We start from the raw sequence: 25,628 nt of genomic DNA on the forward strand, positions 1-25,628 counted from the left end.
AGGGAGCTGCGCCTTCTCCCCAGAGTCAGGAGCCCAAGGCTGTGGAATTTAGCAGCAAAGGTTTGAAACAGCCAGCAGAAAACCCAACTGAAAACCAAACAATCAACTTCAAGGCCAGGCGAAGAGGTTATTAAGAGTTGGGAACACCTTTGTGTGTTTCATTGGTGAGTACTGACAGAGAAATTGCCAAACGGCTTTGGATGGATTTGCTTGAGTGTTATCTCACCTTCCGCCAGTTGTGGTTGTCCCCACCAGAGTCTCCTTAAGATGAAGCAGATGGACACCCTGGGTCTCAGGCCACCAAGGCCAGCAGCCCCGAGGAGGCTCACAGAGGCGCAGTGGGATGTTCTCATTTCAGGTGCCTGGTCCCTCTCTGTGAGTGTCAGAATGGACAGCTCATGGTCATGGGTGTTTTTGTTTTTCATTAAAATGTGTCCAGGAACTGACTTCTCTCCACGGGGACTGGGAAGGAAACAGAGCTGTGTAGAGGGAAAGGGTGAGGGTCCCACTGGGGAGGGGGGGCGGTGCCTGCTGGGGCTGTGGGTGCAGCCACAGAAGTGCTGGGGAGTCTGAGCTGGCGGCCTGCCAGGGATTGTGGGCAGATTTTCGGCTTTAGGACAGTAGGAGAAAACCCAGTACTCATGTCTACATTAAAATAAACAGGCGAACTCCTGGAGTGTGATACTTGTTTAAAAATACAGTCAAAATAGAGGAACGAAATTGTGCTCCAGAAACAAAAAACCAGCAGCATAGGGTAGTAGAAGGACGTGGGGAGGGGGAGTCCTCCCACCGCGCAGGCGCAGGGCCGCCCCCTCTGAGAGAAGGGCACAGATCTGCTCTAGGAGGCCCTTCCTGTCCCTTGGATTCAATGCAGATCGGCCCCAGCGCCGCCTCCACCGCCCTCCTCCGGGGCTGGCAGGGCTGAGAGCAGCCTCCTCCCCCCAGACGGACAGACTGAAGCTCCAGCATCAAGTGGAGCGGACTGTGGGTGCAGAGTACCTGGCGCTCCGAAGCCGCAGGGCGAAGGGGTGGTGGCCAGAGCCGGTCCCAACGACGCCCCTGCAGACCCCCAGCCTGCAGCTGCGGGCAGGACCAGGAGCTCGTCCCACGGCGAGCCTGGACGCGGAGGTCGCTCATATTAACGCACCCACTGAAAGATGGAGACACAACTCAAAAACAGTTAAAGTAATCGTGACCCGAGCGGTGCCGCAGTGGGGAGTTTTGGGAGCCTAGTTATTGATGGTTCTCATTCTTAAGGGATGGTGATGCCCCGCGAAGAGGGCAAAGCGTGCGAAACTCGTCGCTAAAGTGGCTTTTCCTGTTCCCCACGGGAAATAGCGCTTGGAGGTGGGACACAGCAGTCAGGCCCCCGCCCCAGCTCGGCAAGCCCTCTGTGCGCCCTCCGGGTGGTTCAGGGCGGAGCCCGAGGCACTCCGGCAGGGTCCCTTGGGGGCGGGGCGGGCGGCGGCCCGGGCTCCTCCCTCCTGAGCCCCGAACGCCTCTTATCTCAACCCGCCTGCGGGGCGACCGGGTCACCCGGCTCCGCCGAGCAAGCGAGTGGTCAGCGCGGAGCCGGAGCCTCGCGCGTCCTGTCCCGACACATAAGCCAGCATACCGCCATGGACGGCAGAACTCTGCCCAGCGGCTTCGCTGTCTTCACCACCTTCCCCGAACTGCTTTTCATCTTCGAGCTTGTGAGTGAGTGGCTGGCGCGCCGGAGCTGGGGAGGGGGCGGGACGAGCTGTGCCGCGCGCTGTCGCTGGGGCTCCGCACACCCGTCCGGACCAGATGCACAAGTAGCGCTGGTCCCAGGAACATCGGGATGGCGGGGCCAGGGTGAGGAAAGTCTCCCCTAACCCACTCGTTTGGCCCCTCCTAGAACGACTACAATGGGGGAAACAGTCTCCAGGATTTAGGTGGAAAAACCAAATTCGCAACATGGGTCAGATGTTGGGAGCCGGCTAGGGTCCATCCGTTGCGCGCTTGTTCCGAAGCTGCGCTCTGACCCACTTCCCATGGGTGCAGAGGAAGCTCTTATGGGAGAGCGACGTCCCTGTAGAGGTGCCCAGCTTTGTCCAGGGTTAGGATTTCGTTTACAAATATCAGCAAAAGAAGCCTGAGCATCACCAACCCAGGTTTGGAGATTGGGTTGGTGAGGGAGGAGCCGAATCCGGAGTATTCTCCTCTGGCCTTTGCAAGTTTCAGGGGAAAGAACATATTTTCCACAACTTGGATCTGGAAATAATAAAACAGGCCATGGTTTGCTCCGGCCCAGTTGTCCGCCCTGTGTGTGGAGTTCGAGGAGGGGGGAGGGCTGGGAAAAGGGATCCCCTGCCTTGGCTGACCTTGAGCAGTCCTAAGGGCCTCCCTACCTGTGGTGGGTTCTTCCTCAGGCTGAGCCACACAGCTCCACTGGTGGCTGCCTGAAAGCGCTTGCTACCCTGGGCTCAGAGTACAGTGCTCACTGTGTCAGGAACTTCAGACTGCCCTCAGCCTAAACCCCCCAGGGGCCACCAGCCCTTACCTGGGAGGGGCTGCTGTGTGTGTTCTGTGGGCCTCCAGTGATGCAGTCACGGAGACTCCTTTCCCGGCAACCCTCGCCCCCCATCCCCATGCGGAATAGTTGGTTGTAAAAGAGTTTGTCCAAAAAACCTGACTGTTTAAAAACAGGACCACAACTTATTCTTGCCTGATTGGAGGCGGGAGGGTGTGACCAGCACGGGGAGCAGGTTCTGTCACCCATGGAGGGTTCGGGGAAAAGGGCTAAGGGGACTGAGGTCGCCTGGTGGCCCCGTATCACTGCATCTGTGAGGGTTGAGTGGAGCTCACACCTGCGTGTATCCAGAGTGACGTCAAGTCCTGAGGCCAGCCAGGGTCAAGGAAGTGGCATCTAGAAGAAACCCTGGACACCTCTACGCCCAGCCCCACTGTTTACAGATAGATCAGCAGATCACATCCGAGTCTCTCCTTTGGCCTCCAGGGCCAAGAGATGGGGCTCCCCTCCCCTCCCAAGGCAGGGACACTGCCCACCAGAGCAGGAAGGGCGATGGCTCAGGGTGGGGCCTGGCAACCTTGCCCTGCCCAGCACCCCACCCCAGAGCTCCTGCCCTCTGAAAGCTCAGGGTCCTCACGGGAGGTGGAAGGCAGCCCAGCCAGGCCTGTGACCCTGGCTCTCTGAGCCTCTGGAGCCCACAGGCCATGCTGCTGTTGCAGGTGGTGGGGTCCCAGTGCACCCACACAGGCCCAGGTGGAACGTCCAGGGTCTCCCCTCCCCACCAGCTGCACCCAGGGCTCTGCTTCTGGCCTGTTCCCTGTCCCCACCCAAGGGGGACATTCCTTTTGGAACCACAGTCTCTGTTTCTTCCTCCTCCTCCTCCCTTCTAAGCCAGGGGCGTCCTGACACTGGGCCCCCATGCACAGCACAGGATGTGAACCTGGGACACTGTTTGTCTCAGCTCTGGCCAGGCCCCAAGAGGAAACTTCTCTCAAAATACCAGGAGGTACCCCCTACTTTCAGAATCTTGGAAGGAAATGCCTGGAAAGGGGCAGTGAAGTCATTAGCCCAGCTCCCTCCCCCCAGCCTGTGTGCAGTGCAGCCCCTGAAAGAATGGCTGGAATGGAGAGAACATTTCTTTGGATAGAGCCTGCTGGAGTGCCACCCCCTCTCCAGGGCACCCCCTCCTTGCCTGCCCCTCAGGAGCTTGGGGACTCAGAGGGGTAGGGTAACCTGGTGGGAGGCAGCGCTTGTAGGGTGCACTTTTGGGGGTGGGGTGGGGTGGGGGAGCCACCTGGAGTCGGTTTGCAGTTTCCATTCTTACAGTGAACTGGACACAGTAGTTACTAACATGAGCCTATGTCTGTGACCCAAGGTGACTGGGGACTTTTTATTATTTGACAGTGACCTGGGACCTGCCCTAGATTCTCACTTATCGGCCAAAACGACCCCCAGACCAGGATCGGGCAGTGGGGTGGCGGGCAGGGTGACAGAGCAGCTTTCTGGTGGGTGGTCCACATTCCGGTTCCACGGAGAAGGCCCCATGAGGACTCCTGGGCTGAGAGATGTAGAAGCGGAAACCTGACTTTCCAGAGGTAGGAGGAAACTGAGGCTCCGAGAGGGGCAGCAGCTGCCCACGTGCCCCGGTCTCCAGGGTGGGACTTCTTGCGTGACAGCAGGTCACTTCCAGGTTCCTGCATTCCCCCAGACACCCAGGATGAACTGCCCACAGCAGGAGGGATCATGAATGGGGACCCCGCCCACCTGGGAGCCCTGCACAAGGCCTGGCTCCTTTCTCTCCCCTCGGGGAGTGAAGGGACAGCTCAGAGCCACTGGGCATCTCACACCCTCCTTGGCCTGCTTGTCACATACACAGCCTGGAGATTTTGAGTCACTAGGTCCAGGGTGGGCCCAGGAATCTGCATTTGATAGTCACTGCCCAGCCCGCATGGATCCAGGGAAGTCTGGAGTGGTCATTGGTAGGGCAGCCCACCCCCTGGACGTTGTTATGGGGGCGAGGACAGTGGGGACAGTTCTCAGTGAGAAGCTGGGGCAGGGAGCCAGGGGCCCCTGAGAGCCTCCCAGGTTCAGGGCAGGCACCCTCTCTGTGCTGCCCCAGCCAGGGACCCTCATACAGTCCCCAGGGAGTAGGGGCAGCCCTGCTGGCCGGTGCAGGACAGTGGGCGAGGCTGGCCTTCCCTGGCTGTGCCCACTGACCCCTGGCCCTGTGTCATCTTCCTGTGCTGTGGGCCCCTCTCTGTGGCTGTTTAGAAGGGGTGAGGACACTGCCCGGGTTTTCTCATTCCTCCTCTCTAAAGGGGGAAATTATAGGCAGAGGTCTCTCAGGGGTTTGTTCTGGGAGTTGAGAAGTCACTTTTCTGGTTTTTCTAGAACCAGAGGCCTGCTTTGATCAGCAGTCAGTGAGTCTGAGCTGTTCTCTGGAAACTGCTAAGTGTGATGGTGGGGCTCATGCGTGTGTCATCACAACCAAGCTCCACTGAGAAAGATTGCTCCTAAGCTTTCCATAAGTCACTCCTCAACCTGACCTGACGCAGGTGGGGTACTCTCTCTGTCCCAGAGCTTTCAGGAGAGAGCAGGAGGACCCCAGATGCCATGGCTCAGGCTCGGGTCAGGCAGTGACAAAGGCTGATTGTTGCACCCACAGGCCCACAGAGAGTGGGAGAGGGCATTGGGCTGCTGGCCGAGGCCAGGTCTGCAGCCTTAGGAATGGATGGCTTTGCTCTGGGTCAGGCACATCCTCTGAGGGAAGGGCTGGGGTGGGGGTCTGGGCCCCCTGGGGCCTGCCTTGAGGTCGGAGGGGGCAGCCAGTCTAGACTAGATCGGGGCTGGGGGCTGACTCCTGTTGGATTCAGAGCTGAGCCCTGGCTCCACCTGTGACACAAGCCTGACTGTGCTCCCTCCTGGCCTCTCAAGTCTCAGTCCCTGGAAATGGTGTTTTGGACCAAAGGCCACCAAGGGCAGGCCCTATGAGATGGTCCAGCAGGTGTCCTCCTCGGGTGCTGATGGATGAGGACAGTGGGTGGGCCCCCTCGTCCCTGGAGCACTGATGCCATGGGGAAGCATGGCTAACTCCTCACAGGTTGCAGACTGTCCCAGGAGCAGGAGCAACTCCCTGGGTTCTCTGCGTCCTGGGCCCTGACTTGCTTTCTGCATTCTGGTGGAAGGTTTGGTTCCTGGTTGGCTCCTGCTGGGCCCCAGCAGCATAATGACTTCCTAGGGGGATGGACTGGCCTTGATTCTCTGCTCCAGGCTCTCTAGCACTCCCAGCTCACTGACAGCCACTGTTCTGCCCACACTGGGGCAGAACCACCCCTGTGGTGAATCCCTGTAGTGCTCCAAGGCCCTGAGGCCTGAGAAGAATATGCAAGATCCAGAAGAAAAGCCTGTCACCAGCCATCACACCTTGATCTGCACAGGCAGTGGGAAGAGGAAGGCCCAGGGCCACCCAGCCCCTCTCAGCTGACCTGAAAGTGCACCCCAGAGACCCCCTTCTGTTAGAAGGCAGTTGGGCTGGAGGGGAGGGGGCAGGAAGAGGAGGAGGAGGGTGATGCCCCTGCAACTCCTGGATCCACCTTTGAAGGAGGCCCTAGGAGGGCCCAGGGCACAGGCTTTGCAGGGGACACACCAGGAAAAGAGGAAGGACAGGAGACGAAGGCCACATCCCGACCCTGGTAGTGGGGGTGGGGGTGGGGTGACAAAGGTCGTGTTGATGGACCCAGGGATGAGGACCCCAGGCCTGTGTCTGCTGAAGAGGGAGCGACGTACTTCAGGGTTCGGATCTTTTGCTTGTTTTTGGTCTTAAACACACACCTTGGTGTTCTTTCCTCTGAAGGGACGGAGCCTGTTAGCCAGTGGAGGGTGGGGGAGGGGAGGCTGCCTCCCATGGCCTCCTCCTTTGGGTTCTCTGCTCCTCTACACCCAGGGCGCCTGGGAGCAGGACAAAGGTTAACAGGCAGTCTCCTCTCCCTCCGTGTTACTGTTCTCATGGCCATTTCCAAAGCTGGTCCTAGACACGGGAGGTTTCATGATGAACCACCTGTGCATGGCCTTGGGGGACTGCCACACACATGGACATCCTGACCTGGCTCCACAACCAGCCTGTCAGAGCTGGCCCTCAGCAGCTGTGGGAGTGTGAGCGGGCCACTGCGCCTCAGTTTCTGCATCAATGAAATGGGCTATAATAGCATCTACCTCAAGGATTGCTGTGAGGACCGAGTGAGTGTAACGTATGCAAAGCTCTTCAAACCACCTGGTGCCCGCAGCTCCTGCTCAGTAGCCATTAGGTGCAATTATCATTAATTTACTAATAAGTCAAACACCTGCTCCGATCAACTGGCCGATCCGCACTTAAAGGGGGCACCTACAGGAGGGGCGGTGAGGTCAATCCCCACCACGTTTGACCTTCGATGCCCTTCCCGGGCAGGGAGCCCGAGGCAGGGGGAGAGTGCGATTAGGGGGTGGGTGGGGCTGTGGAGGGCACGCATGACTTGTCCCTGGGGTCCCCAAGTACTGCACAGACAGCACCCTCTGTAGGGCTTTCCAGTGGCTCCTGTGTTCGGAGCTGCCCCTAGTCAGCCTGATGGGGTGACCAAAGGGAATAGGGGGCCGTGGCGGTCCTGTCCTGCTTTCTGCCTTGGGGGTGGGGACTTCCTGAGCCTCTGTCTGCACTGCCCTGCCAGCCTGGTGCCAGGGCGGGTCGGGGGAAAGCTGTGTGAATTCTGAGAGCGAAGCAAATTGCTGCATCTGCCCGAAGGCGAAGGGACCAGTTACCAGTGGGCCCAGGAACAAACATTTAAAACTGATTTATCATCGGTGTCAGTGCATCACCATTTGTGAGGGTGGTGGTTCAGGGAGGAGGCAGCCTCTGGCACAAAACTGTGCCCACCTCCCCAGCCTCCATCCCACCCTGCAGCTGCTTGGTGATAAGCCAGGGACCGCTGGACTGAGGGCTCTGGCGGGAAGGAACCACCAGCTTTTACATCTTAGGACTTTCCAGAACCAGCCCCACAGTCCTCACTGGTCTCCATATGTGGTGCTCCTTTGGTGCAGGTGGCATGGTGGGGCTAAGTCCTCTGTCCTTTAGACCCGGCTTACCCCAAACCTCCAGCCAGAAGCCCACCCTGGGGGAACCCGTTTCCTGTCCTGCAGGCCCCTGCTTGTGGTCAGTCTCCCACCTAGACCCTGAGTTTGCCCATGTCCAGGCAGGAACTGCAGAGCGTCTGGGCCGGCGTCGCTGAGCTGGGCAGGGTGTGCAGACAGCAGGCGCTTCTTCTTCTGTCTGACGGGGTCACCAGAGCATTGTCCACAGGCTCGTGTTGTGGAGACACATCCCCAGGCCTTTGACAAAGAGCCCGGGAGTCTGTTCCCTGTCCTGTAACTCTGCTTCTCTGCAGTCTAGTCAGACCCTGGGCCCCAGACCTGGGCATCGGTGTTCTTCCAGGTGTGTCAGTGATTCCAGTGTAGACTGAGGGCTGAGGACCACAGAGCCTTGGCCCAGGCCCCGCCCCCATTTTCCAGCTTGGGGACCTGGGCCCAGAGAGAGAGCTCCACCCAGGTGACTGTCGGCCACCCGACTTAGAGACCTTCGTCTGAGAGCACACCAGCCAGCTGCACCCTCTCTGGTGTGGAGGACAGTGACCCAGGGGCAGGCGGGGGTGGGGGAAGTCTGGCCTGTACTGTAGACAGAGACGAAGGGAAACTGAGGCCCTGCCTCCACTTGTGCGCCTGATGTTTCAAGGTGATCGCCGCTGAGCATTTACTGCCTGGAAGCTGGGAGCTGCTTAGAGTTTTCTTTACGAAGGAAAATGCTTGAACCCTCACCTACCCCTTTGCTCTTGAGAAGTATTTGTCCAGTGGGGTCCTGAGGCCAGGATGGGGTGGGCTGCTCCCTGCCCAGGAGGCCTGGTCTCCCTGGGTGTGGGTGCAGTGCCCGCTCTCCCTGGTGCTCTCTGCACACTGAGTAGGGGGAGGGCGGCAGGCGCTGGCTGTGTCCGTGATTCCCGCCGAATCCCAGCTTTGCACTGAGCGGGGCCTGGAGGCATCCACACTGGCCGAGCGATCAGTTCTGTCTCAGGCTCACCTTCCCTCAAGCTCCTTGTCCCCTACCTCGCGCGTGGCTCCCTGGCCTTCGGAAGCCCTCACTGGTTCTCCAGAATCCTCTGGACTCAGCGTGTACTCTTCCCTCCCCATGAAGAGCTACTTGGTGACCCTGTGGCCAGAACAGCTAGTGCCGTCCAACTCTCCCTTCAAAGCTCGATGGGGCCCTGCCCCAATCCAGGCTGCTTGACCCACTTGGGGCGGGACGTCATCCTGCATTGTACCGGGCTGCCTCTGCATCTGTCTGCCCCGGGCTGTGGGCCCCCTGGGTGAGCAGTGTCCTACCCCAGTTGTTGGGTGGTGCTGGGCACGTTGCTAGCAGCTTCACACTCACCCCCATAGTTTCAGCCAGTTTGCACCAGCCCGCAGTGTGGGGAGACAGCTGCAAAATGCCGTTACAGACCAGGAAGCCGAGGCCCAAGAGGCCGAGTCACGTGCTCCAGCTCCTCCAGCACATGCGGCGAGAGCCCCTCTCCAGGGCTCACATGCGTCCCCACCCGTGCAGACGCTGTGTGGTGGAGGTGCTGCGGGAGCTGGCATGTGCCTGGGAGGAGTGGGGCCTTCACACCTGCACAGCTGTTCCAGCTGTGACCCCTTCCAGCACACATCTGCACTGGAGCTCTCACAGCAGCCGTGTCTGTGTCCAGGACGCTGCTCACAGACGTCCAGCTGGAATAGACCCTCTGTTCTCAGCCTCGTCTCTTTTCCTTGCTCCACCCGTCCTCTCTCAGGGGTGTTCTGCACCCACCTCAGCCCCCTCCCAGGTGGTCCCTTGTGCAGGTCGCCCTACATTTCTCCCTGGGCACTTGCTGGGCAGGGCTGTGAGGTGTACAAGGCAGGCCCACTGCCCATCTCCTGGGAACAAAACCCCCAGGGTTTAATCATTTCCTCTGTGTGAGGACATTTCCTTCACATGATATGTCACTTAGAATATGTTTCTGGGACAGACGGGGCCTGCTGGCTTGTTTCCCATGAGAATGTCCCTGGGCACCAGAGGCTCCTCAGCTCTTTCTAGTTGGAGGCTCCAGACAGATGATCCACATTCACTCAGTGTCCCTACATGGTGTGTTAGGATGGCCGGTGGGCTGTGCTCTGATGGTAGAGATATTTCATAAAGGTGCCCTTGAGAGAGAATTTCTCACCTTGAAAGACGTTGTGCCAAATGAAAGAAGCCAGTCACAAAAGTCCACCTTTTATATATGATTCAGCTCATGTGAAGGTTCAGAATAGGGGAATCCATAGAGATGGGAAGCAAATCAGTGGTCGTTTAGGGCCTGGAGGGGTGGAGGGAGCCGTAGCTAAAGGGCACAGGGTTGCTTTGAGGTGATGAGCATGTCCTAAATTGGCTCTGGAGGTGATGGCTGCACATGTCTGTGATCATCCTAAACCATGAGTTGTCACTTTACATGGGTGAGCTGTGTAGTGTATGAGTTCTCTCTCATTAAAGCTGTCTAAAAGAGAGAGAACTTCTCCCCGCCATCTTACCATGAAACTCAGTGCTACAGAGAAACCACGCAAAGAAAAAGTCAGCGTGATTCTTAAAGGACCTTTGCAAGGTGGTGCACCCAGAGGCAGGACAGGGTCCTGAGGTCCCAGGGGGCAGGGCTGGGATGGAGCATAGGGTGGGCTTTGCTCCTGTGGACGGAATTCTTACCAGAGACCCTAGGAATCTGGATAAGGGTGTGTGAGTGTGTGAGTGTGTGAGAGAGAGCATTCCTAGGGAGCTGGAACACGGTCTTCCTCACACTGGTGGAAGCGCACACCCAAAGCAGGTGGAGAGTCGGGGTAACCTCGAAGCTTCCCTCTGCACTGGGGGCCGGGAGCTCAGTCCAGAGCTGTGGCCCCATCTCGCTGTCGCTCACTCAGGACTCTGTGACGAGCACTCAGTGTGGGGACTGTGCTCTGACTTCCCCTCACTCTTCCTGCCTTTGATTCCTGACTGAGCCACACGGGGAGGAATCGAGCTGAACGGGGTCCAGGGCACTAAGCCTGAGACCAGGGTCTGAGAGCCGCCTTCTCAGATTGTGCCACTTCCGGGTGCACCCGTGCCTTAATTTACCTCCCATGTGTTTTACAGTTAATTTTTCCAGAATAACTATATCACTCCCTTAAGAATAAAAGCCATGCCCTTCTCCAGGTCACCTCTGCCTGCCCGTCCTTGGAGCTCATGCTCTAGGGGAGCTCCAGACCCCTGGCTGTCCCCTGAGCCCTTCTCCTTGCCTTAGTCAGAAAAACTGAAGAGAATGACAAAGCGAACCGTTTCCCCCACGTGGCATTTAGTATCCCTCAGTCCCATGTCCACTGGCCACATACAAGCACCTCAGGCCCACTGGGTCCCACGTGGGATTCCATCATGGAGGGCTCTCCCCTCCACGTGCAGGGCCAGCTGCTCCTCTGGGATTTGGTCCATCAGCTGCTTGTTTGGGCACAGCCATCTCCCAGGAGACCCTGAAGGCCAGGGAACTAACTCAGACACTGACACACAGCTGGACGGGTCTTCCCTGTGTCCCACACCCAAGAGTCAGCCGTGAGCAAGGGGGACCTCACCCCCTCCCTCACCTGGTCAGGGACAGCACCACTTTGTGACTAAGCAGATGCACCTGTCTTGTGCTGAAGGCTGCAAAGGGGCAGAAGCAGGGCTCCCTGAGAGCACGTGAACGGGGACCTAACTTGGATTGGTCCTCTTTGGATGGTCACTGCTTGTCTGGGCAAAGAACGCCTAGGAGAAGCGTGTCCCAGGCCCTTGCCTCTGCCCATGGGATGGGCATGCCCCATCCTCCCGCTCCTCCGTGACACACTCTCGTGCCTCCTAAATCCAAGTCCGTCTCAGCCATCAGCACACTCATGTCCCTGTGTCAGTGCCCGTGATGGAAAAGGCCAAGTAACCTGTTTGATCTTAAAGGCAACTGTGGATGAGATCGACCCACACGTCTCATCTGTGGCAGTCTGAGGATTTGTGTTTAACTGATTTTGTTCCAATTAGCTATAAATTGTAACGTGTGTCCCACTGCCTCTGTCACATGCCTTCCTCCAGGCCATCTCAGGTTCATCAGTAGAGGAAGTCTTCTGGGCAGAGATGCCCAGATCTGATTCATTAAGCCCAGCTTGGTTTTGCTAACTCCAGATTCTTCATTACACTGATTTTTCTACCAAATGTGATTCTCTCCTGATGCTTCTCAGCTAAGAGGCTTGGAGAACCCCTGTGAGGACAGTGGTGTCTCTTACCCAGCAGGTGGGCTGGGGGATAAGAAGGTGAGGTCAAGGTGCAGCTTGAGTTCACACCACAGGGGATGTAGGACTCGGAAGCAGCCCGTCCTCAGCCCCCAGGTGCTCAAGACGATGGTGCAAGGGTCACATTACCTCAGAACCCTGACTGTAGAGCCATCTCCCCAGTGTCCCAGCCCAGACTCAGCACAGCTGTTTTCCGGATGGGGATGGTAAATGAGGCTGAGCTGATGTCATTGGGATAAAGAGGGACAAGGAGAAGGGAGGAGACATATAGAGAGTCCCAGCTTGGGGTGAGCTTGTCCACAGGGGAGCTGGACTGTGGCACAGAGGGGTGTTGTGACCTCTAGGTCTGTCCTTATGCTCCTCTTTGATTGGGGCTTTTGACCCTGTGAACATAACTGGGTGTCTTCTGGGTGCCGACGGGGAAGTGTTGCTCTCATGCCATCCTCAGCCACCCGAGGAGCCTGGCTGAGCTGGGCTTTCTCTCCAGCCCCAATGCCAGCACTCAGAGCACTTGTGAGACTTGGGGATTTAAGGAGTCCATTATTTTTAAAAATGCTAATGACACAATGTGGCTAATTTATTTGACAATAAAGACCAAAAGAATCATCTGGTCACTACCATTTCATAAAAGAAAGGATATTTTTGTTTCAAAAATACTAGGAAGGATATAATCCTGGAATTAGCCCTTCTAATGATAATGCTGGATGGTGTAAGTCCTTTCTTGGATGATGAATTACTTAACTTCCATGTGCCTCAGTTTCCCCATCTGACAAATGGGTCAGTACCTTGCTTATAGGGCTGTGTAATGACTAACTGAGTTAACATTTGTAAAGTGCTTAGGACAGTACCTGGCACATAAACGTGATATAAGTGCTTCTTAAATAAAAACATAAATTATATTTAAATAGTGAATAAAGGCAAACAAGCAGAGGACTGGGCAAGACTCAGATTGGAGATCAAGTTACAGCCTTGGGGATGAAAGGGTCATTCTTGGTGAGGAAATGCCCACCACTGTTCTCTGCCTCCTTCCTGTTTTTCTGCCCCTCGTGCCCCCAGCGTGACCTCTGGGTCTGGCCCTTCCTGGGCGTGGGCTCTCCTGGCCCGATGCTCACCCTGCCCTCCTTTCCTCCTCAGGTCTTTGGGGGCCTTGTGTGGATGCTGATCACCTCATCCCAGCTGCCTAACCCCCTGGTCCAGGGCTGGGTGACGTTCGTGTCTGTCTTCTGCTTCATAGGCACTGGTGCTCTGCTCTTCCTGTACCTAACTGGTGCCCATGGCGGTGAGACTTCCTGGGTCTCCCTGGTGAGTCCCAGCCCTGAATGTTTGAGGGGGGTGGGTAGGACCATCTCCTCTGAGGGGCTGGCTTTTCCAGTGCTGGGTGAGGCTGTTCCCTAGCCATCTGCCACCCATGTTCCAAGGCTGAGCTGGCTGGGCCTTCAGCTCCGAGCTGTGCACAGCAGCCCAGGGCTCCCTGCAGCCAGGAGGTCAGGAGAAGGGGACAGCAGAGGTTGACTGTCACCGTCTCCTCTGCTTCCTCCTGTATGACTGCCTTTTTCTTGGGTAACCAGCTGCCCAACCCCCCTCCCATCGCACCTGCACCTGCCAGGGGCCTATTGGCACCTCCAATCATCCAGGAGTGCTGGTTTCCATCTCCTGGGAGCAGGGTCCTGGGGGCTGGCCTGGGCTGCCCAGTGTGAGGCCATGCACACTGCCCAGCTCCATGTCACAGCTTCTAAAGCTGGGTCACCATAGAGGGAGCTGATGGGGGAGAGAGATGGCCTGTGGTCTCTGTGTTCTGCATAAATTCTGCCTTGAGGCACATAAAGAGGTTGAAACTTACACATGGACCCCTGTCCCTTATGTCCCCTGGAAGGGATGGGGCCATTTGGCTGGGCCTGTCACTCAAAAAGTCTCCTAATTTCACTTGAGAAGTCACCTCCCAATTACAGCTGCTCAAACCCCAGTCTAGTGCTTTTTTGTTTGTAAACACACCTGGAGCCCCTGCCTCCCCATCTCTCCCCTGCACTGGTCCCTGAGGCCACACTGGAACCAGGACTGTGACCATGTATGACACTTCTCAGGTTCAGAACCAACTTCTGCCTATTCAGTTCCAAGCTGCCCTCCTCACTTGATCCCTGCTCAAGGGAGAGCAGGGTCCCTTCTCCACTGAAGTCCTTACACTTCCCCCAAACCAGGGAGATGAAACTCAGCTGGACCAACGACCTCTTTGAGGAGGGGGTGGAGGGGTGGTGATGGTGGATGGGGTGGGAGGGAGTCAAAGAAAGTAGCAAAAGGTGACCAAGGACCTGAGCCATGCCTGGTGGGTACACGTGGGGTGGATGGGCCCTGCTGGACCGCAGCTGCCCCACATCCTCATATCTGGGCTCTCCATCTCTCTGACGGCCTTTCTGACCCCGCAGGAGTCAGCCTACCACACTGTTGCAGTCCTGCTTTACTCTATCGCCTCAATCCTGGAAATTCTGGCCACCATCTATATGCAAGACGGCTTCACGTACGAACATTACCTTGAAAACATCTCTGCTGTGGTGAGTGCCCCGTCAGCTTCCCCGTGTTCACAGCTGCCACTACCTGCTGACAGAGGGTCTGAGCAGAAGGCTGCCCTGCTCTGTCCAGGCCTGGGCTGACCAGGGGTCCAGGCCTGGGTGGGCTTTGCAGACAGCGGGTGTGTGATGACATGACCGCTGAGTGCCCGGCACCATCCGAGCTCTCTGTGAACCATCATATTGAACCCTCACAGCGGCCCTGGCATGTGGGCGCTGTGGTCATCCCCATTTCACAAATGGAGAACCAGGGCACCACGAGCAGGATAACGTGCTTCAGGTCTGTCATCCCAGAGCACCATGGGAGCAGCTGGCCTAGTGTGGACAGCCCATGTCTTGTCCTCTCTCCCCGCATGCCCATTAATCATCATTTATCTTGGTTTCAGGTGTTTTCGTGCATAGCCAGTCTGCTGTACATGGCCCATGTGGTGTTTGTTTAATAAGATGAACATTTTCAGAACTTTAAAGCTGAAGAAGTTTAGCTGAAAACTCGTGGTGTTAACTGATCAACCGCCTCCCAGCATAACTTTTTAGAATGAAGAAATGCTCTTGATAGTGGAAAAAGGAAACCAAAGGAAGAGCAACACTATGTGTCTTGTGGGTGTTTGTTTACTCTCCCATGTCCCTCCTGTCAGGGTTGGGACTTGCTGTCTTTAGCCTCCAACTAGTGAGCCGTCTTTCACGGTCATCTCCTATTTTTGAAAGGGGGCAGTGGGATGGAGTTTGGGGTCTGAATGTGAGAGACTGAGAAACAAAGATCCCCTGCTGAGCCCTGGACCGGATCCTGAGAACTCTCTACTGGAGTCTTCCACAGGCTGTTTTGAGCCCTCATCTCATGACGTGTTTCTAAGTCTTCATGGAGATTCTACCTGTCATGGGGATGCAGCTCGTCCAACAAGTATTTGCAGATGTCCACGGGGGAAAATGATAAACCTTTCAAATACCTTATAAAGTGTCTTTATGTTCAATACTTTTGTGGGATGTTTTTGTTTTGTTTTGTTTTAATTCCTCAGTATCAGGACACCATCACTCCCAGCTTCTTCTGAGGAATCCTTTGGCTTAGACTGAATGACAGCTGTGTGTCGTCAGCCACTGCACTTAGGGAGCCCTGTGCTTGGTCTCCCACCCTCCCCAGCTACCAGGGTTGTCAGATAGCTTCACCCTGTCTGGAAACTCACCAAGTACCAGCCTGGAGCTCCCTTTCTTTGTTCTACAAGACGAAGGGGTCTCTGGTCAATTAGCAATTCCTCAAGTCACAAGAAAACAGGATGCAAATTTTCCTCTCACTCTGTGAAGCTGATCAGAAATGTTCTAAGCAGTGGGCTGTGTGTTCTGTTCCAATTAGTGATATGGATAATAAATTGTTTTTAGAATTTCCTTGGGCCACTCCATAGGGGAGAAAGGGGACCACACTGTTACTGAACCTAAACACAGGTTCGTTTATCCATCAGGGGGGTCAATACCTTGAACACAGACTTATGGCAAGGATAGAGGTCCAATATTGAAAGGCAGCTAGACAAGGAGATGGGAATTAAAACTCAGATCCACCTCCTTGAAGGGAAAAAGGTAGGGGTTTTTACCTGGGGTTTTAGGTAGGGATGGGGAGCATGTGCTGTGGTTTTATGTAGGGGAGTGGGAGCATGTGGCTTCGCTGGTTGGTCCCTTTCCACCAGCCTGCATTTGGCCTTAAGACTGAATTTCTTTTTCCTTGAATGTCTGAACTTGTCTGGTTAGTTTACATCTTCAACCTGGGTTAGGCCTTGTGAGGCTGAATCTTGACATCTGGACCTTGAATTCCTGGGAAAGACAACTCATTCCTAGACTAAGGAGGGGCAGAAAGACCTGGTTAGTTTTGAACAACAGTTGATTATGCTGCGTATGCACAGCTCCAGTTAGCAAAGCTTTGCTCAAAGCTTTTTTTTCTCTTCTTTTAGCCCTGGGAAGATTTTTCAACTTTTTTGTTCTCAGTTTCAAACCCCCCCATCTTATGATCATTCCTCAATCTTGGGGAATGGGTGTGAAGACCCCTCTAGCTACTTCCTGCTGCAAAAGGGCAAAGATCAGGGTTAGAGGTCTGAAAATTTTCTACCTTTATTTTAAGATATTTTGGACACCAGGTGGGGAGAGTGAGATATGCTTTGCATGACTAATATTTCAGTGCTCTGATCAATGGCTTTAGAGCAACATTTAAGTCCACATTTTATAATTACATAGATGACCACACAGATTAGCAAAATACACGGACAAAATTTTAGTATCTTCTCTGTAATGGACCTTAATCCTTTGGGAATCCAGGAAAAGGGGCCTGTAAACCAATCAAGGCTAGTGTCTAGAACCTCAGGTGGAATCTGATGTAGGCAAATAGCCTGCTGTCTAATAGTCCAACAAATAAGTTAAGAACCTGGGAGTCATTTATTACTTATGTTTAGGAGATTGTCTTCTGAACAGCAACTGGTGGCCTGTCAGAGGTTCACTTGAATATTTGAAGAGGTCAGTGTCTAGAGTATGAAGCCACCCAAAGTTTGGGTGATCCCAGTTGTGGTGTTTCTCTACAGCGTGGTTCATGTTCCCTGTGGCATTTCTTGTATGGTTCGATCTTGTGCTTCCAGGGTTTTCACTGGACCCAATCTCCATGACAAAGATGGTGCAGAGGAACATCTGACAGTACCTAGTTCCTTAGTTCAAGTTTCCTCCAGGTCTTTTGGATCATCTCTAGAACACAGACAGTGTCTCCCAAAGTTAGGCCTGTATTGTGTAAGCAAGTATTCAGAAACTTAATAAGAAGCATTTCTAAAGGAACAAAAAGAAAAACAAGGTTAATGGTTGAAGCAAATTACAAGCCAATTTCTGAGCCCAGGGGACAGTCAGTCAAGAAGATCTCTAGAGGTCAGGGATGAAGCATCCCCTGCAGTTTGAAATGTCTCTGATGATGTCATAAGTCATTCAGGTAAACCTTTTGAGTGGTTTACACAGCAACTGGCATGAAGATTGTCCAAACATGGGCTATCATGGTGCTCTCTCTTAGGTTTATGTCAAGTTGTCCAGCTTCAGTTTTCAGGGCTTCAGGAGAAAGGGTGGTTTTAGTTCTCAGTGATTCTAAATGAAAAGGACACAAAAAATCGAAAACACTAATTTCGAGATCTGTACCAGCTATTTGAGGAAACTAGAAGATTTCAGTATCCAATTCAGTTTACAGATAGAAAACAAAAACTTCAAAGACAATTAACAGAGCTGGAATCTAACATGCACAAATGTGTATTATAATTTCTGTTGAAACATAATTTTTCTGTCTAAAATCACCTTCATTTTTACTAAAGACAGCCAAATTAAGACTCATTGGTTTGCAAAGTACGCCTAGTTTTAAGAAAGTTGGCCCAATTATTTACATAAGTACAGCAAGGATAGCAATTGCTCATAGGCTCTTTTAAAACTACTTTGACAGAACTTTTTATAAGGAATCTCAGATTGAACTTTAAAGGCCTCTCAAGATGAGGAAAGCCAAGTCAAGGACTTGTCATCAGAAACCACCTGTAATACCTACAGATTTGGGTGAATTCCTCTCTTCTAAAGGTCCCCCAAATATCCTGTGATTCTTGCACCTGCCAGGAAAGTTACCTTCTTTACTCACCTAGTTAGGTCGCTGGGAACCCTTTAAGCAAGGTACCAGGCCAATATTTCCTTGTGGCTTTATTTGTTCCATAAAGTCAATTCTTGTTCCTCAAAGCCATTTGGTCATATCTTTTTTATGCATTTTTTTTTCAAATATGACATTTCAGTCAAAGCCTTGGTAATATAAGCAGTGTTTTAAATTATGTCCTGCTGTAAGAAGAACAGATTCTTATTGAACTTACGCATGTAACTATATTGCCATGAATATAAGAATAGTAACTCATCAAGAGTTTTCAAATTCTGGAAGGATCAGATAGGGAGAAAAAGATAAATGCTTCAGTTCTGCTTATAAATTACCATAAGTCACAGTTCCTTAAGAGAAAAAGAAAAACATTTCCTTAAATCTGGAAAAAGAAAACATTAAAAAATCAGCAATATTTCACATAAAAGTAATAAAAATTATAATCATCCTCATCAATTTATTTAGTCCCATGTAATCAATTTTTGGCCTTTTGTTAGCAGTTTCATGAGGCCATTAGTTCTCCATTAGAATTCTGTAATTTCTTACCCAGCTCTGTTTCTAACATGAAAGTTTGTTAGAGACCTGGATTTTAGAGCACGTGTCAGAGTCCTGTCCATGAATCTCTCTGAAGATGAAACATATTTTCAAAAACATCAGAGTAAAACAACTGTCTGCAAATAACAAAATACTAAAAAATGGCAATTGACAAAGACGTTTGGCTACTTCTGTTGCATACATCTCTTTGAGATAATAACAAGAATTATAACTGACAACCAAAATGGATCAGAATGTTTGGAATATTATATAATTTTTTTAAAAACCACTTATATTAATAACACTTACCTACACAACATAACCTAAGAAGGTTTATCATGATTTGATAAATTTTCCCATGTAATTTAACATACCAAATAAATCTAATTAGTTTAATGTCTTTCTCTTTATAGAAAGAGAGAACAAAATTATTTGAGAAGTCCCAAGGTTGATCGGAAATTCTGTTTCCTTTTTTTTCTTATTGAGTTCATAATAGTTTACATCATTGTGAAATTTCAGTTGAACATTATTTCTTTTCTGTCGCTGTGGTGCTCCTCTTCACCTCCTGTGCCCACTCCCAGCCCCTCTTCCCCTGGTAACCACTTCTTTGTCCATTTGTCTATTTATATTCCACATATGTATGAAATCATATGGTGTTTGACTTTCTCAGTCTGGCTTATTTTGCTTAGCATAATACCCTCCAGGTCCATCCATGTTGTTGCAAATGGGATGATTTTGTATTTTTTATGGCTGAGTAGGATTCCATTGTATATATATGCCACATCTTCTTTATCCAATCATCAGTTGATATGCACTTGGATTGCTTCCATGTCTTAGCTATTGTGAATAGTGCTTCAATGAACATAGGGGCACATAGCTCACTGTGGATTGTTGATTTCAAGTTGTCTGGGTAGATACCCAGTAGTGGGATTGTTGGGTCATATGGTAGTTCTATTTTTAGTTTTATGAGGAATCTCCATACTGTTTTCTGTAGTGGCTGCACCAGTTTGCATTCCCACCAGAAGTGAATGAGGGTTCCCTTTTCTCCACACCCTCTCCAACATTTGTTATTTTTAGTATTAGTGATTATAGCCGTTTTAACAGGCATGAGGTGGTATCTTAGTGTAGTTTTGATTTGCATTTTCCTGACTATTAGTGATGTTGAACATGTTTTCATGTGTATATTGGCCATCTGTATATCTTCTTTGGAAAAATGTCTGTTCATATCCTCTGCCCATTTTCTGATTGGGCTGTTTGGTTTTTTTGCTGATCAGTTGTGTGAGTTCTTTATATAATATGGAGATTAACCCCTTGTCAGACATGTGATTTGCAAAACTTTTCTCCCAATTAGTGGATTGTCTTTTTGTTTTGATCCTAGTTTCTTTTGCCTTGCAAAAGCTCTTTAGTCTGATGAAGTCCCACTTGTTTATTTTTTCTTTTTTTCCCCTTGTCTGAGACGACATGGTATTTGAAAAGATCCTTTTAAGTTTGATATCAAAGAGTGTACTACTTATTTTCTTCCAGCAGTCTTATGGTTTCAGGACTTATCTTCAAGTCTTTGATCCGTTTTGAGTTTATTTTTTGTGTATGGCATGAGATAATGGTCTTCCTTCGTTCTTTTGCAAGATGTTGTCCAGATTTCACAGCACCATTTATTGAAGAGACTGTCTTTTCTCCATTGTATGTTCTTGGCTCCTTTGTTGAAGATTAGCTGTCCATAGATGTGTGGTTTTATTTCTGGGCTTTCAGTTCTGTTCCATTGATCTGTGTGCCTGTTTTTGTACCAGTATCATGCTGTTTTGATTACTATAGCTTTATAGTATATTTTGAAGTCAGGGATTATGATGCCTCCAGCTTTGTTCTTTTTTCTCAGGATTGTTTTAGCAATTTGGGGTCTTTGATTGCCCCATATGCATTTTAGGAGTCTTTGTTCTGTTTCCATGACGAATGTTCTTAGGATTCTGATTGGGATTTCATTCAATCTGTAGATTGCTTTGGGTAGAATGGACGTTTTAACTATGTTTATTCTTCCAATCCATGTGCATGGAATCTCTTTCCATATCTTTAGGTCATCATCTATTTCTTTCAGTAATGTCTTATAGTTTTCATTGTGTAGGTATTTCATTCCTTGGTAAATTTATTCCTGGATATTTTATTATTTTTGTTGAGATTGTAAATGGAATTATATTCTTCGGTTCTCCTTCTGTAAGTGCATCATTAGAGTATAGAAATGCAACAGATTTTTGTAGGTTGATTTGTACCCCACAACGTTATGTAGTTGTTCATTATTTCTAATAGTTTTCAAATGCATACTTTAGGGTTTTCTATATATAAGATCATGTTGTCTGCAAACAGTGAGAGTTTCACTTCTTCACTCCCTATTCTGATTCCTTTTATTCCTTTCTCTTGCCTGTTTGCTCTGACCAAAACCTCCAGTACTGTGTTGAATAAGAGTAATGATATTGGGCACTCTTGTCTTGTTCCTGTTCTCAGAGGGATGATGGTCAGTTTTTTCCCATTGAGTATGATGTTGGCTGTGGATTTGTCATATGTGGCCTTTATTATGTTGAGGTAATTTCCTTCTATCCCCATTGTGTTGAGTTTTTTTTTAACCATAAATGGCTGTTGAATCTTGTCAAATGCTTTCCCTGCATCTATGAAGATGGTCACGTGGTTTTAGTCCTCATTTTGTTAATGTGGTGTATCACACTGATTTGCAGATGTTGAACCGTCCTTCTGTCCCCAGTATAAATTCCACTTGATTATGACGTATGATTTTTTGATGTATTGCTCTATTTGAGTTGCCAATCTTTTGTTGAGGATTTTTGCATCTATGTTCATCAGCAATGTTGGCCTGTAATTTTCCTTTTTTGTGTTTTCCTTTTCAGGCTTTGGGATCAGAGTGATGTTGTCACCATAGAATGTGTTAGGAAACATTCCATCTTCCCTGAATTTTTGGAATATCTTGAGAAGAATAGATAATAAGTCCTTTATGAAAGTTTTGTAGAAATTCTCCGGGGAGACCCGCTGGTCCTGGGCTTCTATGTTTTGGGATGATTTTGATTACTGTTTCAATCTTTTTACTTATGATTGGTCTATTCAGATTATCTATTTCTTCTTGATTCAGCTTTGGGAGGTTGTAAGAGTCTAAGAATTTATCCATTTCTTCTAGATTGTCCTTTTTGTTGGTATATAGCTTTTTGTAGTATTCTCTTATAATCCGTTGTATTTCTGTGGAGTCTGTTGTAATTTTTGCTCTTTCATTTCTAATTTTATTTATCTGAGCTTTCTCTCTTTTTTTCTTTGTAAGTGTGGCTAGGGATTTGTCAATTTTATTTATCTTCTCAAAGAACCAGATCTTTGTTTCAGTGACGCTTTCTACTGCCTTTTTTGTTTCAATTGCATTTATTTCTGCCCTGATTTTTATTTTTTCTCTCTTCTGCTGACTTTGGGCTTTGTTTTTCTTTTTCTAGTTCAGTTAGGTGTAGTTTGAGATTTCCTTTTTGGGATTTTTCTTGTTTGTTAAGGTGTGCCTGTATTGCGATGAAGTTCCCTCTTAACACCTCTTTTGCTGCATCCCATATGAGTTGCTATGGTATGTTTTCATTTTCATTTGTCTCCAGATATTTTGTGATTTCTCCTTTAATTTCTTCAATGATCCATTGGTTGTTCAATAGCATGTTGTTTAGTCTCCACATCTTTGTCCCTTTCTCAGCTTTTTTCTTGTAATTAATTTCTAGCTGCATAGCATTGTGATCGGAAAAGATGCTTGTTATTATTTCAATCTTCTTAAATTTATTGAGGCTTGCCTTGTTTCCCAACATATGGTCTATTCTTGAGAATGTTCCATGCACACTTGAGGAGAATGTGTATTGCATTGTTTTTGGATGGAGTGTTCTATATATGTCTATGAAGTCCAACTGATCTAGCTTTTACTTTAATTCCACTGTTTCCTTTTTAATTTTCTATCTAGATGATCTATCCATTGATGTGAGTGGAGTGTTGAGGTCCCCTATTATTGTGTTGTTATTAATACCTCCATTTAGGTTTGTTAATAGTTGCTTTATGTACTTTGGTGCACCTGTATTGGGTGCATACATATTTATAAGTGTTATGCGTTCTTGGTGGAGTGTCCCTTTGATCATTATATACTGTCCCTCTTTGTCTCTCTTTACCTGTCTTATCTTGAAATCTACTTTGCCTGTTATAAGTATTGTGACACCTGCTTTCTTTTGTGTGGCATTAGCTTGGAGTATTGTCTTCCATCTTTTCACTCTGAGTCTGCATTTGTTGTTGGAGCTGAGATGTATTTCCTGGAGGCAACAAATTGTTGAGTCTTGTTCTTTAATCCATCTTGTCACTCTGTATCTTTTTATTGGCGAATTCAATTCATTTACGTTTAAGGTGATTATTGATATATGAGGGCTTAATGCTGCCATTTTATCACTCATTTTCCGGTTCTCCTGCATTTCCTTTGTTTCTTGTCCCAAGTATTTTGGTCTACCAATTGAGTTATGTAGTTTCTTATGTAGGGTTTCTTAGTTTTCTCCTTATTTATTATTTGTGTCTCTGTTCTGCTTTTTTAGTGGTTACTATGAGATTTGTATTCAAAACCTCATAAATAAGACAGTCCATTTTCTGATTGCCTCTTATTTCCTTAGACTAAACTGATTCAGTCCCTTTCCTCTTCCCCTCCTAAGTTGTTTTTCTCACATATTATTCTATCTTGTTTTGTGAGTTTGTGGTTAAAATGACAAGGTTATCTTTGTTTTTTGTGTTTTCCTTCTCTTTATCTTTAATGTTATACTTGATTATTTTCTAACCTATTCTGATGTATAGCTACAACTTTCTGATTTTGTCTAGCTATTTATCTCCTTACTCTGTCCTTGTAACCCCTTTCTCCCGTTTTTTTACACCCAGGAATGAGGGCCTTCTTGAGGATATCTTGTAGGGAGGGTTTTGTGGCTACAAACTCCCTTAGCTTTTGTTTATCTGGGAAAGTTTTTATTTCTCCATCACATATGAAGATTATTTTCGCTGGATAGAGTATTCTTGGCTGAAAGATTTTGTCCTTCAAAGATTTGAATATGTCATTCCAGTCTCTTCTAGACCATAATGTTTCTGTGGAGAAATCCATTGAAAACCTGATAAGGCTTCCTTTGTAGGTTATTTTCTTCTGCCTTGCTGCTTGTGGTATTTTTTGTTTGTTATTCACTTTTGCCAGTTTCACTACTATCTGCCTTGCAGTAGGTCTTTTTACATTGATGTATTTAGATCTGCTAGCGTTTTCCACATGGCTTTCCGTCTCCTCCCCCAGGTTTGGGAAGTTCTCTGCTATTATTTCTTTGAACAAGCTTTCTGCTCCATTCTCCTTCTCCTCTCACTCTGGAATATCTATAATCCTTATGTTACATTTCCTACTTGAGTTGGATATTTCTTGGAGACTTAATTTCTTTTTAGTCTTAGTTCTCTTTCCTCCTCTATCTGGAGCATTTCAACATATCTATCCTTGATTATGCTGATTTGCTCCTCTATGATGTCTGCTTGAACATTCAGTGAATCCATATTTTGTTTCATCTATTGAGTCTTCCATCTCCAATATTTCTGATTGATTCTTCTTAATAGTTTCAATCCCTTTTGTGAAGTAGCTCGTGAATCCATTGAATTGTTTCTCTATATTCTCTTTTAACTTGTTGAGTTTTTGGATGATAGCTATTTTGAATTTTCTGTCATTTAGATTACATAGTTCTGTGTCTTCAGGACTGATTTCTGTGTACTTGTCATTTTCTCTCTGGTCAGAGATTTAATATAATTTTTGATACTTCTATAGGTCCTGGCTTTAGTTTTTCATATCCTGGTATTATTTGGTCACAGTTACTACCTTTTGCCACTGGGTGGGGGTCAAGAGACACATGTTCTGAGCCCTCTGCATTTCAGCAGGGTCCCAGGGGCTGGAGTCCTCACTGGGTGGGTGTGGGGGAGGGGCACTTTCTTCAGTGTGCTTTCACTGTCCTACTTGCTCTCCTTCACTACCTGCTCTCCTGGGGTGTTGGCTTCATGAGGTCACCCCCGTGTTAGCTTTCTACCTTGGGAGGGGCTTTCCCCTAGGCTGCGTGGGACGTCCAGGATCTTTGATGTTCCCGTGAATGAGAGTCCCCTCCCCCTTCCTTCCCTCTCAGAGGCTGTACTCACTCCTGGATTGCAGTCTTTTGGGGAGGAGCAAAGTTTTCTCTGACCGTGTTCCACCTCGTCCAAGGGAGCTCCAGCCTCTCCACTCTCCAACAGGTGGCTGCATGGGTCTCACAGACGTGTTTTATATTGTGTTTATATCCTCTGTTGGACTGTGAATGTCTTTCATTGTATGTGGAGGGGAGAGACTGCTGGGAGAACTCACTCTGCCATGATGCTGATGTCACTTTTAAAGTTTCCTTTTTAAGTCAAAAGAAAGACTAATGTTGGGGGGAGTTAGTCAAAAATATCAAAAAATTTTTAAGACACTTGGTCAAATAGGAAACAATGCTTAGTTATCCATTCAATCAAGGTGACAACAGAAACAATGAAAAAAACCTTAATGGAGAGACTTCAGTCTTTTTGAACATAGGACATTATTTTAACAAATCATAGATTTTTTGTTACTGGTAAACCTACTCAAAAGTAAAGAAAACATTTTCTAACCTTTTTATCAAGAGCAGATTAAGAGTTCAAGAAATTATCTTTTTAAGGGAGAAAGCCAAATTCTAGTTTTAAACCAGCTTACTTTTGATATTAAAACTCATTTCTTTAGTTGACTTTATTTTTATTGATTTCTTTTAAAGATTGGCACCTAAGCTGACATCTGTTGTCAATCTTCTTTTTTTTATTTTATTCCTTCCTCTTCTCCCCAAAGCCCCCCAGTACATAGTTGTATATTATAGCTGTGAGTGCCTCTGGCTGTGCTATGTGAGACACCATCTCAGCATGGCCAGATGAATGGTATCGTGTCCGCACCCAGGATCTGAACTGGTGAAGCCCTGGTTCGCTGAAGCAGAGCATGTGAACTAAACCACTCATCTGCAGGGCC

At 49.1% G+C, this 25,628-nt stretch overlaps 1 protein-coding gene and 1 pseudogene across 1 annotated transcript; one reads left to right on the forward strand and one right to left on the reverse strand.

Moving 5' to 3' along the window:
- LOC123286709 (small ribosomal subunit protein uS5m-like) overlaps nt 1-25,628 on the reverse strand; it is a 363,347-nt pseudogene that overhangs the window by 212,242 nt on the left and 125,477 nt on the right.
- Nucleotides 1,340-15,371, forward strand: LOC106838525 (myelin and lymphocyte protein-like). Its single transcript, XM_014852697.3, has 4 exons — nt 1,340-1,694; nt 12,977-13,144; nt 14,263-14,388; nt 14,790-15,371. The coding sequence occupies exons 1-4, from the start codon at nt 1,620-1,622 to the stop codon at nt 14,841-14,843; spliced, it is 423 nt and encodes a 140-aa protein (XP_014708183.1). The 5' UTR covers nt 1,340-1,619; the 3' UTR covers nt 14,844-15,371.

This window comes from Equus asinus, chromosome 6, assembly GCF_041296235.1.
Source record: "Equus asinus isolate D_3611 breed Donkey chromosome 6, EquAss-T2T_v2, whole genome shotgun sequence".
Classification (NCBI taxonomy): Eukaryota; Metazoa; Chordata; class Mammalia; order Perissodactyla; family Equidae; genus Equus; species Equus asinus.